The 21259-nt window shown below is 35.0% G+C and overlaps 1 protein-coding gene across 1 annotated transcript in view; it reads right to left on the reverse strand.

The window, feature by feature from the left end:
• The window catches only part of LOC115214017 (calpain-7), a 52027-nt gene that overhangs the window by 15177 nt on the left and 15591 nt on the right, over positions 1-21259 (reverse strand). The window contains exons 8-19 of the mRNA XM_029783036.2: positions 20862-20948; positions 20213-20339; positions 18152-18237; positions 16194-16287; positions 13535-13681; positions 12070-12297; positions 11241-11385; positions 9359-9458; positions 7591-7723; positions 4457-4532; positions 2594-2805; positions 1307-1446 (exon numbers count right to left, since the gene is read on the reverse strand). Coding sequence (XP_029638896.1) covers positions 1307-1446; positions 2594-2805; positions 4457-4532; positions 7591-7723; positions 9359-9458; positions 11241-11385; positions 12070-12297; positions 13535-13681; positions 16194-16287; positions 18152-18237; positions 20213-20339; positions 20862-20948 — 1575 coding nt within the window. The remainder of the gene's footprint in view (positions 1-1306; positions 1447-2593; positions 2806-4456; positions 4533-7590; positions 7724-9358; positions 9459-11240; positions 11386-12069; positions 12298-13534; positions 13682-16193; positions 16288-18151; positions 18238-20212; positions 20340-20861; positions 20949-21259) is intronic.

The raw sequence follows: 21259 nt of genomic DNA on the forward strand, positions 1-21259 counted from the left end.
AGAAGAATAATGACAGTCTCTGATTTCAAGATGAAAGGTGTTCTTCCATCAGCCACATATAGCGAGGATGACATTCCAAAGGCTGGAGCAACTTGAATGGAAAACAATGCCCCACCCATCATATTCTCCGGACATTGCCCCATCTGATTACCATTTGTTTCACAATCTTCAAAATCATTTGGACAGAAAATATATGATTTCTGTAGACAAGGTCAGAACAGTACTTGAGGAGTATTTTTCATCATGGACAATGAATTTTGGAAGAGGGTTCTTGCAAGTCTACCAGACAGATGGAAGAGTATTGTAGAAAATGAAGGAGAGTATATTTTAGATTAAAAAAGAACTTTGTTCATTTTAATTTTCAAAAATAAAAGAAGTATAAAAGAACTGCATTATTTATGGGATGACTTATATATATATATATATATATATATATATATATATATCAACAACATTCTTTTTGTTTCTCTATTACCCACAAGGGGCTAAACATAGAGGGGACAAACAAGGACAGTCTTTAATGTCCATTTCCCATGGGTTGAATGGTTTAACCAGAGCTGGCAAGCTGCACCAGGTTCCAGTCTGATTTGGTTGTTTCTACAGTTGGATGCATTTCCTAATGCTAACTACTTTACAGTGTGTGCTGAGTGCTTTTAACATGCCAGCTTGGTCTACACAATCTATTTTCCATGTGTCTAAAGACTAATCTATAAAGCATAATTTTACTACTTTTTTTACTAGTTTTCTTCACCATTCCTTTATTTCTAATGTAACTTTCTACTATTAATCCCTCACTCTAGATATTTATTTTTTTCCTCTCACTATTCTTCAACTGAAAACCTCTCCAAATCCCCCCTCTAATACACTCCACAAAATCATTCAAAATCTTTGAACTTCTTTCCTTTAAAACCTCAAATGTCAGATCTCTTCCCTGAAGACGGAGGCTTATCTCATCCTATGATGGAATCAATCTACAAACATTATTTTGGACCACAGAGCCCCCAGAAATGGCTGTTGGATTTGTGATACTTTTCTTCAACCCCTTTAATTCTCTATATCATTTGTATTCTGTGTAAGTCAGACCTTTTTGTATGTAAACATATATACATTTTTTGAATTTCATGTATTTAATGTACATTATATATTGATCTAACTTGCTTATTCCTACATTTACTTCTATACCCTCACAAGTTTAAATTTATTTTTAACAGTGGAATTCAAAGAAGATAAAGATATAAATAATAGCTGGGTTAAAAAGCCCTCAATTTTAGCCATTTTATTTTATATGATAAGTATCAACACTTACTTTGGTCCCATCAACTCAATCAAAATATTATTATCACTGAGGTGATTGTCAATATTTATCTGGTAAATAGGGTTATATTTATGCGTTTCTGGATAATTAGCACAACCTCCAGCACTTATTCCTGTCCAGTGTCCTGTGACCTGGTCAAGGAAGAAAAAGGTAAAACTTAAAAATCAAGAGATTAAAAAAAGAAGTCAAATTTTTAACAATTGTTTTCCATGACTGCACAAAAACTTGTAAATTCAGATAATTCCACATCTACTGAATTGATGTGAAGTGGCATGACACTATATTTTCCAGTAAAGAAGTAAAATTTTTCAGATCAAAATTTATACCCCAAAACAGCAGGTCAACCTATGCACCAAGAAAGCTTTGGAGAACCAGGAATTGCATGTGAAATGCAGAGGATTTGGAAAGATAGTGACAATATTTGAATGTTTACACTACATGTTTACATTATACAGGTCAACTTGCATGCCTGAAAATACAGTATTACCAATAATTTTCAACAGGTGTGGCTGTGTGGTAAGAAGCTTGTTTCCAACCACATGGTTCCAAGTTCAATGGCACCTTGGGCAAGCGTCTTCTACTATAGCCTTGGGCCTTATGATTGGATATGATAGACAGAAACTGAAAGAAGCCTGTCGTGTGTGTGTGTGTATATACACACACGCACGCACGCGCACACACACACACACACACACACATCTAAAACTGACACTCCATTCAAGATAACAGTTTTCTTGGATTATTGTTTGGTTTCTTTTAGATGTATAACTGCCACTGAAATTGGTTCAAGGTTATTATTAAAATATTGGTTTTAAATTTTGGCACAAGGCCAGCAACTTCGGGGAGGCGGTAAGTCAATTATATCGACCCCCAAAAGGATGAAAAGCAAAGTTAACCTTGGCAGAATTTGAACTCAGAACAAAAGGAGGGATGAAATGCCACTAAGCATTTTGTCTGGCGTGCTAACGATTTTGCCATCTTGCCATCTTGATTATTATTAAAATAATTCCTTTCTACTCTAGGCACAAGGTTAAAAATTTGGGGGAAGGGGTCAGTCAATTAGATCGACCCCAATATACAACAGGTATTTATCAATCTCGAAAGGATGAAAGGCAAAGTCGACCTCAGTGGAATTTGAACTCAGAACATAAAGACAGACGAAATACAGCTAAGCATTTCGCCCAGCATGCTAACATATTATTAAAATATTGACATAATGAAAACTGGATGTTGAATGATGAAGATAAATTTTTTAAAAAGCTGATACCAAGAACTTACTTTTCTGCCATATTCTTTTTTGTAGAGGTCCACAATGCTTGTGAGAGTGAACTCAGAATTAGCATAAACACGTAAAGTATAATAGATAGAATTATTCTTTTCATACTGTGAAACAATCAAAGTGTATGAATTAACTCCAGGTTCCTCATCCAGCTTACATAAATAGTGAGGGCTGTTGATTCTTACCCCATCAATATAAGGTGGTGGGTCATCTGAAAATAAAAGAAAAAAGTAGTAAAATGTAGAGAATGAAAAAATTAAAGAAGGAGAGGAATTTGGACTGGAATAAGCACAATTTCCATTAAAATTTTTGTATTTTTGCTTTGTGAGTTTTGTAATTATATAAATTTTAAAGATGAATGGCAAAAACAAAATATATTCAAATCTGCTCATGATTAATCACACTAACTTATTCTATTATAATTAAAATATAAAGCTAAAATAAGAAGGGCTTATGAAAATGTACAAGAAAAATGTATATGATAAAAATTTTGTATATGATAAAAATTTTAACATTTCATTTTATTTACATTATTTGTCCTCATTTTAATAATAATAATAATAATAATAATAATTGTGTACAGTGCTCAGGTGCACTACAACTCATCTAAAGTGTATATATAATCAGGTGTAGTTTCGACGGATTTCGGGAAGCATGAGGGCCTTAAAGGATGCAGTGTCATGGCAGTCAACAACTGATGCAGGCAGTTTATTCCACGCTTCAGCAACCCTGAGCATGAAAAAATGTTTCCGAAAGTCATGGGAGCTGTGCTGTTTTCTGACTTTGTAGGCATGTCCACGTGTGTTAGACACATGGAGATCAAAAAGGTGTTCAGTGTTGTTGTTGGTGAGGTGGTTGATAACCTTGTGGGTGTTTACCAAGTCCGTCGCCAGACGCCGGAGCTTCAGTGAATCCATGCCCTAAAGCAACGTTTTGGCTGATATACCCTCCAGCCTCCATCAGGTGTCTTGGGGAAATTTCGAACCTGGGTTCTCATCCCTAAGGTATTTTTCAATGATCTTGTTGTTGTTGGTATCATCATCATCATTATTATCATTATTCTTATTATTCAGGTCATGCCTGGAATCGATCTTGGAATCTTGGCGTTAGTAGCCCGTGCTCTTAACCACTACGCCACATGCTCGTTGTAAAGCATGGACTATGACCATTTCATAGCAAAATGATACTTGTTACATAAGTTTATGAAATGGTCCCAGCCCATGCTTTACCTTGTCTATTCCTTACTTTTTTTGATTTTTATTTGCATTCTTAGCAGCTTTAGTTGCTAAACCATGAGCCATATGGTAACTGTCAGATTATCGAAATACCTTTTAATTTCAATATGGGAAGAAACGTTTTAATAAACATGTTTTATAGAATATTGTCCACTTTTTGTCATCTGTACAACTGCATAAATGTTTGAAGCTTACTAACTTCCTGTACTTGGATCTCTGGATCACATGTACCTAATATATATATATATATATATATATATATATATATATAATATATATATATATATATAATATATATATATATATATATGTATGTATGTATGTATGTATATATGCATATGTATGTTATTTTTGTGCATTTCTATGCGTTTGTACACCTCACCACCACTTAACAACTGGTCTTTGTTTGTTTACATCCCCCAGTAACTTAGTGGTTCAGGAAAAGTGACCAATAAAATAAGTACCAAGTTTTAAAAAAAAGTAAGTACTGGGATTGATTTATTTGACTAGAAACCCTTCGAGGCCGTGCTCCAGCAAGGCCCCAGTCCAATGACTGAAACAATTAAAAAATACAATTAATAGAAAGATAAGAGAATACAATCTGATAGATAGATAGATAATACTTACATGGATAGAAAACTCTCTTCCCATCACTCTTGTATACTAATAGTGTAATAAATTCACGGTTGTTTGCAAAGTCATCCTAACAAGAAGAGAAAAAATAACTTTGGATAAAACAAGATGCACAATGACTGTAAAGCTATAGTATTTATTAAAAGAAACTGTTGTGGAGTTAAAAATGTTGGACTAAGTTCAAATACTACTATTGCCATTAAACTATACCCTAGGTAACACATTGTTGTGTGTGTGTATGCTACTAAAGTAACTGAGGGCACTAGTATTGCTAGAAATAAGAGTTAAAACAACTCAGTCACGAGAACTCTTATTTCAAGCAATACTGGTGTTGACTAGTGCCATCAGTCACTTTAGCGATGTATATATTTCTGCCTTTCAGTTGTAAAATTGCAAACAAGCCAACCTTATTATATATACATATATCACATAACCACATACATGCATTGTAATATTTGTTTATTTACACGTGCACACACACACACACTCATATAATATATCCACTGCATCGGAAATCTGCAATGGCTCCATAACTAACCTTGGAGCCCTAATAATCCATTACAGCACTTACCTAGTGTACCTAATCGTTTAAGATCACCTGTGGACTAAAACCCACACCTTGTATATATATATATATATATAATGGTATATATATATATATATATATATATATATATATATATATATAATGGTATATATATATATATATATATATACTGCTTGCTGTGTTTATATTTTGATGCGACTCTCTGTACTGTTCTCTCTCTCCCCTTTCATTTCCTCTCTCATCCTTTCTTTAATTCTTTTCCTCTTCCCTTCACCATTCTGTCCCTCTCTCTTTCTCATTTTTCTTCCTTTACTCTCTCTGACAACTGATGAAGGGCCATTCTTTACGTTACTAGTCTTGTTTTCCATTTATTTCTTTCGTTGTTCGCAAAAAAAGTTTGTATTCCATGATTTCGTATTTCATGTTGTTTACGTTTTATGACGTCCTGTACCCATATATGCATATGTATATACATATATATGTAAGTATGTACATATATGTATGTATATATGCATATATATGTGTGCGCACGCATGTGTGTGTGTGTGTGGTATGTGTGCATGTGTACCAATCTAATTTCATGGCTGATTGATTAGCATTAGGAAGGTCATTAAACTGTAATAAAATTTCTTCAAGAAAGAGTCATAAATTTAAATGAGTTTAATTGATTAAAATGTTCTGAAGCAGAAAAGTAAAAACTTTTTATTGTAAATGGCGGACAGCCAAGCTTCAATGAAAGCGTAGCATAGTTTACCTAGACCAGAAGTAGCAATGCTGTGTGATTGAGAAATTTGCTTCCCAACCACATGATTTTGGGTTCAGTTCCATTGCACAGCCCTTTGCACTGCTGTTTTTCTGCTCTAGCTTGTATGTGGATTTGGCAGACAGAAATTGAAAAGAAACTTGTCACATACATACATGTGTCTGTGTGTGTGTGTATCTACATGTGTGTGCTTGTCTTTGTTTATATTTGCACTCATTTATTCAAATGTTGTTTGAGTGTTGTTGATGGCAACAATAAAACAATGTTTCAATACCATATTGTTATAATCCATGCTAGTATGGAGAAATAGTCGTAAAAACAAATGAGATAAAAGTAGCATTCATTGGTGATTTAACCCTTTAGCATTTAAACTGGCCATATCCAGTCCAAATCTTCTCTCTCTTTTATGTCGAAACTGGCCAGATCTAGCCTCTCACACCTATCCTACAATGTCGTTCTAAAAAAATAAACAATCACTTCACTGCAATCTCAGAGCTACAAGATAATGCATGATTACATGAAAACAATTTGAATAGATAAGTATTACATCTGATAAAGTAATTTGAATGCTAAAGGGTTAAAAATTCCAATATTTTGAGATTCTTGCTCAGTGATGATGAAATTTGACAAGTTGAGCCATGATTCTCATCTTCAATAATCAAATTGTTGCAGGATTATTCTTGCATCAATGTGGTCATTTTGTTATAATTAATGAATGAAAAAGAGAATGTACCAAAGCTGATTGAAACGGCCTTAGGAAGTACCCTGAACAGAAAAAGAAGTGAAAGTCAAGGAAACATCATAAGTATGACATGCTTTTCAATCTTTGGTTTACATTCTGAAGGAATAGATGTTTGTCAACTGGAGGAAATAATGGAGTGCAATGCAAATTTGTACACAAATCTTGAAAACAGTTTTAGTAAGAGAGAGGTAAAATAGTATATAAATTTGGTTGTACATGTTATCCTATGTGAAGGCACATGGCTTAGTGGTTAGGGCATAGCACTCAAATTCATAAGAGATGGTTTCCGTTCCTGGACTTGAAGGTGCACTGTGTTTTTGAGTAAAATACTTCATTTCAGATTGCTCCAGTTCACTCAACTGTAAATGAGTTTCCAACAATAGTTGGGAAATGAACCCTATGACACACTGCATCCCATTCAGTGAGAGTGTTGTAATATCAATCACTTACACAACATGGGAACTGGGTTAAGTTCCAGCCTTATGAGTCCTTGGGCTCATGACAAACCTCCTACTTAAGCTAAAGAAACATGCAAATCTACTGCAAAGTATATCAAACCTTAAAAAAAAAACAAGATAAGTTTAATATGGATAAACTACAGTTTATAATACCATTGTTGTGAAAAGTAAACAAATGTAAATACATCTTGTTGTTCTCTTTACACACATAAAACAAAGAAGTTTATCCTAAAATGTGTCATGGCTTATTGGCTACTCTTCAGAAGATAAGTAATCCCCATTTTTCTGTTTCATGAAGATGACTTAATAGCAATTTTTATTTAAATCAAACAAATATCAAAACCCAGCTGAAATAATTTGCATATCCTGCATGTGTTAGCAGTGTAATTTAATAACAATTATTTTGTATTTTATAATAAGAGATACGACAGCATGTATTAAAAATCAAAGATAAATCTAATGTAGTTAGACTGCATGCAATAATACATTTATAAACTGTCTACCTTAAATTCATTTAAAATTTTCTAATTCAGAGTGTTTATATATAAAATATATATTGAGTTTCAATTGAAAATATGATAATATTTAAAGGAGAAAATATTTTATAGAGAGGAAGACCTTATCTGTAATATGCCGAGTTAATAGGATCCATAATGTAGATGGCTGAGTACTTTTAACTTCAAGATGATACTGTGGGTTGAAACTAATATTGTAGCTGTCTTTCTTTGGTCCCTCTCTGGCTTGCCAGGCACTGAAATGACCCAATAAATAAAAATGACAGCAGTAATAATATCAAATATCAACAAAAGCAGCAGTAACAATAACAAATGCTACCCAAGTATTTTGAAGAATATGAAATAAAAAGATGAGATAATAGAGAATAAAAAGCAATAAATACTTTTAATTTGTAGTTATTGGATTGATACAGAATTTATAAAACAATGAAACAACCATGTTGAGTATAACTGTTGTATTAGACACTTAGATAATTTTATTATAATACAAAAGCTTTAGAAGGGAATTAACTTTGTATGCCCTGTTGATAGCTTTCCTGAATGCAATATCACATTAATGGATTGAAAATATTTACTCCACAGCTGATAAATCTCATGTGAGTAATAATATACAAATACTGAATGACAACAAATAATTTCATAGAATAGGAAAACTGCATCTTAGTACAGTAAACTCTCTTTTATGTGATACTCAAATAACCAAGTCTCTCAAGTAACCAGCACTCAGAAAACAAATAAAATAAAAATGTGTTATTAATTAGAGTCAAGATAATCTGTGCTAATTGTGTTAATTAAATGTCATTAAAAGAAAGGTAGTTTCTATTGTATCTAAAATGGATCACTGCTTCTCAAAGTACAGTACAGTATTTTATTTTACTGCATTCACAGTACTCTCTTTACTCTTTTACTCTTTTACTTGTTTCAGTCATTTGACTGCGGCCATGCTGGAGCACCGCCTTTAGTCGAGCAAATCGACCCCGGGACTTATTCTTTGTAAGCCTAGTACTTATTCTATTGGTTTCTTTTGCCGAACCGCTAAGTCAAGCAATGCTAGGGGGACAAACACATACATATATATATATATTATATATATATATATATATATATATATATACATATATACGACAGGCTTCTTTCCGTCTACCAAATCCACTCACAAGGCATTGGTCGGCCCGGAGCTATAGCAGAAGACACTTGCTCAAGATGCCACGCAGTGGGACTGAACCCGGAACCATGTGGTTGGTTAGCAAGCTACTTACCACACAGCCACTCCTGCGCCTATAAAGTACCTCTACTTTATTAGGTTAATAAAACCTGTTCTTTACTTAAATTATACTTTTATTTCTTCCTATTTCCCTCATTTTCACTAGATTCAAAATATAAATAATAACACTGATGCATATATATATACAGTAATCCATCACCATATTGCAGTTTATTATTTAAGCTTACAGCGATTCATCCGTGGTGTTGTTTTGCATTTATAATAAAATAAATACATACAAATCATAACAATAAAAAAATATACAGTACTATTTCTACTTCGTGGATTTTCACCTATCGCGGAGGGATTTTGGAACATAGCACCCACAATAGTTGAGGGATTATTGTAGTTTTAATGAGTTTTGTACAGTGCTATGGTAATTAAAAGAATAATGATCAGATATCTGGAAAATTCAGTCATCTGGCAACCGTCTGGTCCCAGTTGTGTTGGGTAGGTGGAAGTTTACTGTACAACTATCATAATACAAAACAAATAATGGAAACACAAAGCAACATGCTTACTCAAGTTATAAAAATTATTTCATATTAAAATGAAAAAGAAGGCCAAAATTATAAAAAGATAGCTTTTAAAAAAATATTGGCTTTACCTGTGTATACAAGTGGTATGCTTGAATAATTCTGGGTTCCAGTTGATGTGGATTACTTCATAAAAATGGCAAATAGATTCATAATCTATCCAAAATACTCCTGTAAAAATATTTCAAAAATTAATATTAGTTTTATCTTCCATTTTTCAGACCATGATTTGGTTTCAATGACAGAGGATATATTTATTCAAGCTGCACTGGCTCAGGAACGAAATTTGCTTAGGAGGTGCAGACTGAGGTCCAAAATTTTTAACAAAGTCTTACTGTTTTTTTTATTTATTTATTTATTTATTTTTTATGTTCTTTGAGAGAAAAAAAAACCTAACTTCTATCTACTTCTTACAGATAACTTTTTATGCACTGTTTTCTAAACCTTAAACCTGAGAAAATTAAGGGCGAAAATTTTGATTTTGCACCCCCTGCACCCACTATTCTTGGGCCCATGTCCAGCTGTGTAGATAATATATATTCTCTGAGAAGTATTTCAATACTGAATGAAATAGATATGGAATTAACTGAAAAGTTTTTTTTTTATTTTACCCTTTAGCATTTAAACCAGCCATATCCAGCTAAAATATTCTACTTGTTTTATGTTCAAACTGGCCAGATCTGGCCTCTCACACCAACCCTTCAATGTCATTCTAAAAATCTCAAAGCTACAAGGTAATGCATGATTAATTCAAAGCAATGTGAATAAATGAGTATTACTTTTGGCAGAATAACGGGAATACTAAAGGGTTAATGTAATAGAACATTAGAATGGCCTATGAATAAGATAAGAGTTTCCAAGAATGTGATATAACAAAGGAGGTTATACAAGCATAGTAACAATAAGAGAAACATCATGGAATCATAGGTGATGGAGTTTTGAGCTGCCAGGTTAATGGATATAAAATCCATGGTTCACATCCTATTATCAGAGCTATATAGTTTCGGATAAAAGTATTTAATTCTCAAAGGTTCAATTTAGCAGGCCTTTAAAAAAAAAACATAAGGAGAAAGGTACACTGTAAGTAGTAGAAGCATTTTGCAACTGAGAGGTGACACTCAGCAAAGCCTACATAAGACTGGTACCTAAGAGAGGAAGAGACATATTTCAACTAGTCCTAACTAAAAACCCAGATGAGATCAGGAAATTGTATTCTGCTGGTTCTATTGATTTTAATCATCATCATCATCATCATCATCGTTTAACGTCCGTTTTCCATGCTAGCATGGGTTGGACGGTTCGACCGGGGTCTGGGAAGCCAGGAGGCTGCACCAGACTCCAGTCCGACCTGGCAGTGTTTGTACAGCTGGATGCCCTTCTTAGCGCCATCCACTCCGTGAGTGTATGAGTGCTTTTTACGTGCCACCAACACAGGTGCCAGGGGAGGCTGGCAACGGCCACAATCAGTTGGTGCTTTTTACGTGCCACTGGCACAGAAGCCAGTCAAGGCAGTGCTGGCATCAGCCACGCTCGGATGGTGCTCTTTACGCGCCACCAGCACAGGTATCACAACTACAATTTCCATTTGATTTTTATTTGATGTTGATGTACTTGACTCAATAGGTCTCCTCAAGCACAGCAGGTTGCCCTACAATCCTAGGATTAAAATCAATGCTGAGATTATTTACATGATTAAATGCATTTGCTCATACTGTATACTTGAATTCCAAGCCAGTCAACTTAAGACTCAACGAAGTGGTTTGTACATTGGTTTCATAAACTATATAGGACATTCTACCTCCTGCTGTTTCCATGACAATACTGAGTTACACTAATCCTAACTATAAACTAAAATCTTCATCTTGGCAATATTCACAATTCTGTATTTTCATACTAATTTTGAATAATAATGATTTCTTGCTATCACAGATTAATAATGAACAGACGCCTTACCATTATCAAAGCTCTGGGCACTTTTAGGATCGTAGTTTAAAATACTTTGCATTTCTGGAGTCCAATGTTTAGTATCATGCTCAGAAAATCTTCCTTTCCACCTGAGATGATTCCAAGGGTTTTTTAACATGAATAATTTTCGACCCTTTGAACAAAGAATAATATTTTTTTGTAATAATGTTCATGGATTTTGCATAAATGTTGTTTTTTAGCATATAGTTAAGATGAAAGCTTAAATGCAACAACGTAAATATCACATTAACAATATATCTAATTAAGGGTAGAAAAAGAGTAAAGACCCCCTTTAGTCATTAATGACCATGGAATTGCACCTAGAAAGTTCCCCTCAGAAGCACAAGTCTGGGCAAAGTTGTTTATGGAAGACCAGTAGTCGTCCATGCATACCAGCCTCTTCTCTTCATGCCACCAATGTTATCCAAGGAAAAGGCAAAGATCAATACAACTTGGCACCAGTGATGATGCAGCTCATTTCTGCAGCTGAGTGAACTGGAGTAACATGAAATACAGTGTCTTACTTAAGAACACAACACACAGCTCAGTCTGAGAATTGAACTCACTACCTCGTGATTGTGAGCCCAATGCTCTAACCACTTAGCCATATGTCTTCATATCTAATTAAAGCTATGCATATTTACAATAACTTTACTTTTAATATAAAAATGAATATTAACATTCATCAAGTTCTTAGTCTTCATACTTGCACAACTTATAAAAACATATTAAATATCTAGAGAAACATTTTTAGACATTAATTATATTCTTTCTTAGAATTGTTAAAAATAAAATATGACAAATGTAAAAAACTTACTTTAACGTCTTTGATGTCTAACATAGCATATGCATGAGTAGGAACAAGACCAGCACGTTCAGCTTCACTTTCATTTATGTCACCAGTAGACATTGTAACTAGACAGTCACCTTTGTGAAACCGCTCAAAAATGCGCTTAAATACGTTATCTTTATCAAATGGTGAGGTAGTAGATACAATAGATATACGCTCTGGAATCCATCCAGTTAGTGCATTGAGATCGATATTCTGTATTGCATTGAAAAATGAAAATGAAGAAAAATAACTTTTATAAAAATAAATCAAGAGCAGCAGCAATGACAAAAAAATTTATTTTTACAATATCACCAGGACATTTACATCAAGATAATGTTATACTCTTCAATTTGCAATATTATGAGGCCCAGGACAACTACAGTCAAAAACACAGGGATAGTGACTAGTGCACTCTAAACATAGTTAAGCATTGAAAAGAAAGTGTAAGAGTCAGTGTCATGTACCAGCCAGAATTTCTTTGTGTGTGATTTGGGTTCAGAAATCCGCACCTCTGTCTTCTAAATATTACTTAAAACTATAAGAACATGTTCAGTCTCCAAACAGGCTACTAATATCTCTTTGTGTATGTATGTCCATCTATCTGCTTACCTAATAGATACGGTGAAAACATTGCTACTTAAAAACTAGAGACTAGTGATGTTATATAGAAGAAAAAATATATACACATAAATCATTTTCAAATGAAGCAGGGTTTAAAGAAATTTATTTTTTAAACAACAGCTAGCTTGCAGGAAATGGTATTATCAATATAATTATGCAAACTTACTATGAAATATCTTACAGCTTGGAAATTTACAAATGCCAGACAGATAGCTGTACTTAATGACAAAATTATCAAAAAAAAATGAGAATGACAATGATGATGATGGTGACAGTGACAGCAACAACAACATTGGGTGGGGTGGAGGACACAAACAAGGATATGAAACCTCCACAAGTTGCATGCGGTTATATAGGTTATAGATACTATAATCTTTTCAATGGGAATCTCATGTACATATACCAAATGACTTTACACACTTCCAACATGAGCATCTAGTGAGAATTTTCACTTTCCTTTGAAAAAGAATATACATGTTCGTGTGTATAATCATATATGTACTCGTGCACAGACATGTTTCATTATAGTAAAAATGTAATTAATATACAAGATGATTAAGGTGGCAAGCCGACAGAAATGTTAGTATACTAGGCAAGATGCTTAGTCGAATTTCATGTCTTTGTGTTCTGATTTCAAATTCCACCAAGGTCGACTTCGCCTTTCATCCTTTTGGGTTTGATAAAATAAGTACCAGTTGAACATTGGAATCGATGTAATCAATTTGCACCCACCCCTGAATTTGCTGGCCTTGTGCCAAAATTTGAAACCAATATACAAAATAACTGAAGACATTGAAAAAAAAACTGCACAAAGTTCCATAACTCTTACCGAATTTGATCCTGGAAAATCATAGCCACCCATCACTTTCATGTATGCCTTCTCCAAAAGCGAGACCCATAGTTCACTTCGATTATTAGAAAATGAACAGAGTAGTTCCGAATTACGACCAAGAGGTAAATAGTCATCTATGATCACCTGAAAAACATGACTGCAAAAATCAGTAATTTTTAGTCATTTGTTATTTAAGAACATTCTAAAACCTGTTTCTGAGATTGTGATAAATATCTAAACTAAAGAAAGAATGTGGAATCTAACTTAAATGTTTGATTATTCTATGATTTTAGACAAAGTTGAAGTCTCTGAAAATGTCTAAACTAACAACTTTCCATAAGACAAAGTGGCTTATATTTATAAATGGTTGTGTGGTAAGAAGCCTGCTTCCCAACCACATGGTTTCAGGTTCAGTCCCACAGCATGGCACTTTGGGCAAGTGTCTTCCACAGACTGTACTGGGTGCTTTATATATAACACCAGCACCCATGCTTTTAATGTAGAACCAACACAAGGGCTTTTTATGCGGTAGCAGCATCAGTATCAATTCTGCTGTGGTGGACAAACCTTCTTGAGTACAGCAAGACACCCGATATCTTGGTCCTTTGTCATATCCTTCATAAGCCTCAGTATCTTGTGATCAGTCCATGTTTGTCCCCCACCACTGCTTAACAACAGGCACTGACATGTTTATTTTCCCATAACTTAGCAGTTCAGCAAAAGAGGCCGATAAAATAAGTACTAGGCTTAACAAAATAGGTCTTGAGGTTGTTTTGTTCAACAAAACCCTTTCAAGGTGGTGGCCCAGCACAGCTGCAGTTAAATGACTGAAACAAGTAAAAGATAAATCACTAACATACATTTATCTCTCGATTAAGAATAAAGGGTTTCTTTTTTAACCTGTTATTGATATGATATTGCTGTGGTTCACAAGCCATGCCACTTCCTGATGACTGATATTTTTTTTTTTCTCTCACCATGTATTTTATTTTATTTTGGCATTAAGTATGCTCTCACAGTCTTATCTAGAGACAAATATGTTGCCTTTCGCAGTAGGTGAACTGCTGAGAGAGTCAACTAGATGGATATGTTTCATTAAAACTAGATAGGAATATTTAGGATTAACGAATTAACTTGTATGAACAAAATCTTGAGGGCTCTGTATTGAACAAAAATCTTTAAAATTTTCTTTGGAAATACTGTAACTGGATATAAATGGTTGTTAATAGTTACCTAGAGATTAAACTTTGCATTTTGGCCACGATCGGTGGCACGTAAAAAGCACTATCCGATCGTGGCCGTTTGCCAGCCTGGTCTGGCACCTGTGCAGGTGGCACATAAAAAGCACCCACTACACTCTCGGAGTGGTTGGCATTAGGAAGGGCATCCAGCTGTAGAAACACTGCCAGATCAGACTGGGCCTGGCGCAGCCTCCTGGCTTCCCAGACCCCAGTTGAACCATCCAACCCATGCTAGCATGGAAAACGGACGTTAAAAGATGATGATGATGTTCTTTGAATAACATCTGTCTGTGATTTCCTGAACTAACAGAGAATAAGATTCAGTTTTGAATGAATTCATCATGTTGAAAGCTATACTGAAGTGTACAACTTTCATTATAAGTTTAGCTGAGATATTTTGGAATGATGAATAATAACTCCCGACTGATGGCACCATTGCAGCACTAAAGTGACAACCCTTCAACCCATGCTATCCTCCAGAGTTTCCTCTGCTTAGTGGATGGGGTTCCTAATGATTTTTCTCCAGACACTTCATACAACATGCCATAGAGACAGTTGAGTTACTTCTCTAGAGGAGAGAATTTTGGGGGTTAGTACAAGGGGTTGTTGCTGGTGAGGGACTTACAAGGTTGGAGTGCAAATCCTACCTCAACATCATGATGATTGTAGAGGCAATGGAGGTTGCCTCAATGTGGCTGTGGATCAGAGGTGTGAGCTCTGGAAGGGACTGTGCTACTAGGAGTAGTACTAACTGGACACAAACTGATGGTGCTTGAAGAACCCTGGTTGGGTTGCTTTGGGTGAAGGTGTCTAATGTTGAAAGATTCAAAACACCTAATGACCACAGGAAACATCTCTGATGATGTGTCCAGGGGCATCACAATATGATATTTTACTTGTTTCAGTCATTAGACTGTAGCAATGCTGGGGCACTGCCTAGAAGAATTTTTAATTGAACAAATCAACCCCAGTACTTTCTTTTTAAGCCCGGTACTTATTCTATTGGTCTCTTTGCTGAACCACTAAGTTACAGAGATATAAACAAACCATCACCAGCTGTCAACTGGCAGTGGGAGACAAACACAGACACTAAGACACACACACATATAGATATATATACATATATATATACAACAGGCTTCTTTCAGTTTCTACCAAATTCCATTCACAAGGCATTGGTCAGCCCAAAGCTATAGTAGAAGACACTTACCCAAGGGCCCACACAGTGGGACTGAACCTGGAACCATGTGGTTGCAAAGCTAATATCTTACCACACAGCCATGCCTGTGTCTTTGATGTGTAGAAAAACTAACAACAAACTATATTGATGATACTGGCAATAAACATTTATGACATTCGAGAAACAGTACATTTATCAATAATACACTATCACAAATAATATTAAAATATACTACCTTCCTTGGCACCCCATTGAGATGCAATTTGATCATGTATTTCCCACATGGATTATATATAGGCTCACCAAGTTTGTTCTGAGGGTAAATAATACTGAAAAAAATTAAAACAAATTCTAAATTTCAATGGATATATAAAAATATTATCTTAAAAATTTTAAATACCATTTCTGTTTTATATACTGATATTTTCAATATTATAGTGGGCTAATAGAATTGTTAACATGCCAGGCAAAATGCTTAGTGGCACTATGTCTGTCTTTATGTTCTGAGTTCAAATTCCACCAAGGTTGACTTTGCCTTTCGTTTTATTGGGGTCGATAAAATAAGTACCAGTTGAACACTGGGGTCAATGCAATCAACTTGCCTCCTCCAATGAAACTGCTGGTCTTGTGCCAAAATTTGAAACCAATATTTGCAATACAAATATTTTTTAAATATTTCAAAGCCAATTTGTCAAAGTTGCTAAAAAGAAACCAAGCCTTATTATATAAGCCAGACTAAGTACTCCACCTGAAAATAACAAAACTCAGCCTGCTGACATTACTTCAGTAATCATTAATGTTGAGCTGAAAGGATTTCAGACAAAAGGCCTGAAGAGTGTCTCAATCAAAGAACTAACTGATGGAAGCCAAACCACAAAACATGTAACTACTGCACTCATAGGAGATTTGAAAGGAACAATACCAAACCACTGCTGTCTGCACACTGTACATTTACTACAGCACTGAAGAAGGTATATAACTCTGCTTGTCTGCTGACAGGCTACACACAACACATACTGGTTGAGTAGCTCATGATAAGGACAACCAATTATAAAATCACTTGATTAAGAAATAAGCAAATATCCTAATTTCCAATCACAATACCAGTATTTAAAAATCAATAAATTTTTTAACTGTGGAGCTGTTGGTTCAAGAGTGCATCATCATCATTGTTTAATATCTGCTTTCCATGCTGGCATGGCTTGGACGGTTTGATTGAAAACTAGTAAGCAGTGGGGCTGCACCAGGTTCCAGTCTGATTTTGCAAGGTTTCTATGGCTGAATGCCCTTCCTAACACCAACCACTCCGAGAGTGTAGTAGGTGCTTTTTATGTTCCACTAGCATGGGTGCCATTAACCTGATGCTGGCATCGGCCATGACTATGGTCCCACTTGGCTCGACAGGTTAACACAAGCATGGTATATTGCCAAGGGTCTTGGTCACCTGTCACTGCCTCCATGAGGCCCAATGCTCAAATGGGGCTTTTTGCATGCCAGTCAAATGACACTGGCATCAGCCACAGCTCCAATTTCACTTGGTTCAACTGGCCTTCACAAGCATAGCATATTGCCCAACCACTGAAGGGTGCTTTTAACAGGCTAGTTATGTGACACTGGCATCGGCCACAACTACGATCTTACTTGGCTTGATGATGCTTTTTACATGCCACCAGTATGGGTGCCAGTCAGGCGGCACTGGCATCGGCCATGACTACAATTTCACTTGGTTCAACTGGCCTTCACAAGCACAGCATATTGCCAGGAATTGAAACCACAATTCCTGGACTAGGTGATGTGTTGTGTTCTCAAGAAAAACATTTTATTTCACTTTGCTCCAGTAAACTCAGCTAGTAAGAAAGGGTGATCATGTGACAGACTGGCATCTTGTTCAGGGAGGAATATACATGCCAGAAAAACTGGGCCTATGCTCCTTACAGAGTAATGTGGACTAACCGCGCACGCGCATGTGTGTGTATGTATGTATGTATGTATATGAGGCAGTGCTCCAGCATGGCCATAGTCAAATGACTGAAACAAGTAAAGGAAGAAAAGTATACACACATACAAACTTGCACATGCATGTGAGCACACTGGGGAAAAACAAGGTGGAAAAAATACTACTCAAATACCAAAGATAAAATAATACAGTATTTTGTTGAAACTAAAAAGACAGACTCCTGTTTTGTTTCATACCTTGTTATCAATTTCTTATCAAAACGTCTTTCATATTGTGCAGCAATAGCAAGAGATGCAACAAAACTGCAGTCAGATACAATAGTCTGTATAAATTCAAAGAAAAAAAATATTTAATGGTAAAACATAATATCAAGTAACATGAAAGGTACTAAAAACAAGCAAAACTTTAATAAGTCAGAAATACCATCAAATGATCTTTAGCTAATAGTATCAAATTAATCCTTTGTGTCACATTTTATAATTTGTAGAAGAGAAAAATCAAAGTAGTTAAAGAAATTCTTTCTTCCCTAAAGGGACAGGTGTAGCTAGGTGATTAAGAAGTTTACTTCCAAACCACATGGATTCAGGTTCAGTTCCACTGTGGCACATTAAGTAAGCGTTTTCTATAACAGCCCTGAGATGACCAAGGCCTTGTGAGTAGATTTGGTAGACAGAAACTGAGAGAAGCCTGCCACATCCAGAAATTATTTCAACCAACTCCTCCCTTCATAAATTTTCAACACATGAAACATGTTTTTTGCGAAGTTTCTAATTTCAAGAAATTGATTGGAATTGTAAAAAAACAACAACAAAAAAATTACGTCTGTAAGTGCGAAATATGCTGTTAATAAGATCATAATTTTTCAGACTTTTAACTGCATGTTTAGAGAATACCATATTTTCCAAATATTTATATTTATAATATGTTTTAACTGGTTTCATTTTTCACTGTCACCAGGTGTCTTGTTTATGGATGTGTACATATGATGAAGGCACATGGCTCAGTGGTTAGAGCATGGGGCTCACAATCATGTGGCAGTGAGTTTGATTTCCACACTAGGCTATGTGTTGTGTTCTTAAGCAAGTCACTTTATTTGACATTGCTCTAGTTCACTCAGCTGTAGTTGCAACATCACTGGCAGCCAAGCTGTATTGGTCTTTACCTTTCCCTTGGGTAACATTGGTGGTGTGGTGAGGGAAGACTGGTATGAATGGGTGACTGCTGGTCTTCTATAAACAACCTTGCCCAGACTTGTACAATCCCATAGTCATTTATGACCAAAGAGGGTCTTTACCCCTTCACATAGTATGATACTAGAAACGAACTAAGAGCCATGGTTTAAAAGCTAAAAGTAATAACATTTTTATGCATTTTGGTCTTTATATATGCACAAGTGGTCTAATGAATAAGAACAGCATTATTTTTAGTTTACTCTTTTACCTGTTTCAGTCATTTGACTACGGCCATGCTGAAGCACCGCCTTTAGTCGAGCAAATCAACCCCAGGACTTATTCTTTGTAAGCCTAGTACTTATTCTATCGGTCTCTTTTGCCGAACCGCTAAGTTACGGGGACACAAACACACCAGCATCGGTTGTCAAGCGATGTTGGGGGGGGGGGGGGCAAACACACACACACACACACATATACGACGGGCTTCTTTCAGTTTCTGTCTACCAAATCCACTCACAAGGCTTTGGTCGGCCCAAGGCTATAGTAGAAGACACTTGCCCAAGGTGTCACGCAGTGGGACTGAACCAGGAACCATGTGGTTGGTAAGCAAGCTACTTACCACACAGCGACTCCTGTGCCTATAAATAAATGTTAATAATTTTTATGCTCTCTGGTGTTATTTAGTCAAACAAATCAATCTCAGGATTCTTTTTTAAGCCTGGTATTCTATCGGTTTTGCTGAAGTGCCAAGTTACAAGGACATAAATACACCAACACTGGTTGTCAAAGAGTGGCGGGGGGGGGGGACACAGACCCAAAGATACAGACAGAGGCTTCTTTCAGTTTCCATCTACCAAATCCACTCATAGTAGAAGTCATTTGCCTGAGGTGTCATGTAGTAGAACTGAACCCAGAACCATGTGGTTGGGAAGCAAGCTTCTTATCACAGAGCCATGCATACATATATATTTTTTTTAAATGTTCATCTCTAACGATTATAATTATAATCTTAATAAAATATTTGCTTATACAAATATTTTTCTTTTTAACAATTCTTCAACATGATAATAGAAATGCGAAGCAATTGCTTCAAAAATCATCAAAAATAGATTTTAAGGATCTAACCTGACGGATACTAAAACTAGAAATGGTATATATCATTTTTGGATTATCACAGAATTCTTCTGGTCGAGCCCATCTTGCAAAATTTTCTAATTGTTTTGGAGATAGTGTCAGTTTGCCATGCTTATCACTGTAGATTAAAAAAAAACACAAATGACAGGTTAATTAGAGAAAGATTTTACAAATACATGTTAGATTACAAGAAATATTAAGTCTTTCATCACACATGTTTGTAAAGTTAAATGTGCAACAGAAAACAGGGTAAAAATATTATTAGAACTTGAGATGGTAGAAACTTCAAGGAAAATATGGCTACTGTATTAGAATGTTAAATTACATATGTAAAATCTTTTTCATTTTCTGGACTTCAAATAATTTTTAGAGCAATAATTTTACAGTGGATGATTTTTAAATTTCAACCAATATACCAAATAATGGGATTATGACTTCTAACTAATAAAGGTTGTTTAGCAGCAATTTAGATTATTCTATGTACTAGAATTACAGTTAATTTCATGATGTCAGATTTTTATTCTTTTATTTATTTATTTACTTTTTATTTTATCTAGTTTCAGCTCACGAGCTGTGGCCATATGCTAATTATATTTTTGGCATGGCAAGTGAAATTAAGAAAAACAAAAGTTATACTTACGTCATTGGTAGAGGAAAAGCAAATCTTTCTAATTTATCAACTGACATAAATGGAACATATTCCTTTTTGTTAATGAAAGAAGAATGCCTGAAAACAATAAGTAAATAAATAAAAATTTACAACATGCTGAAAATTAACAGATAGTTCAGATAGTTGATACAATCCAGGATAAGTGGAACTGTATCAATGACCAGGTCACAAATATGAATAAACTTCTGTGACCTGACCATAAAAATTCAGTATACTTCATAGTAAACAATACTATTAGAAAAATACATAAAAGTGTGTTTCTATATGGCTAATGTGGGTCTTTCATGATGCATTTGTTTTAGTTTCAATACATAATCTCAGGTTTTTTTACTCATCAAACAAGAATAACTCCAGAATACTCTTTCTAA

This window comes from Octopus sinensis, linkage group LG1, assembly GCF_006345805.1.
Source record: "Octopus sinensis linkage group LG1, ASM634580v1, whole genome shotgun sequence".
Taxonomy (NCBI): Eukaryota; Metazoa; Mollusca; class Cephalopoda; order Octopoda; family Octopodidae; genus Octopus; species Octopus sinensis.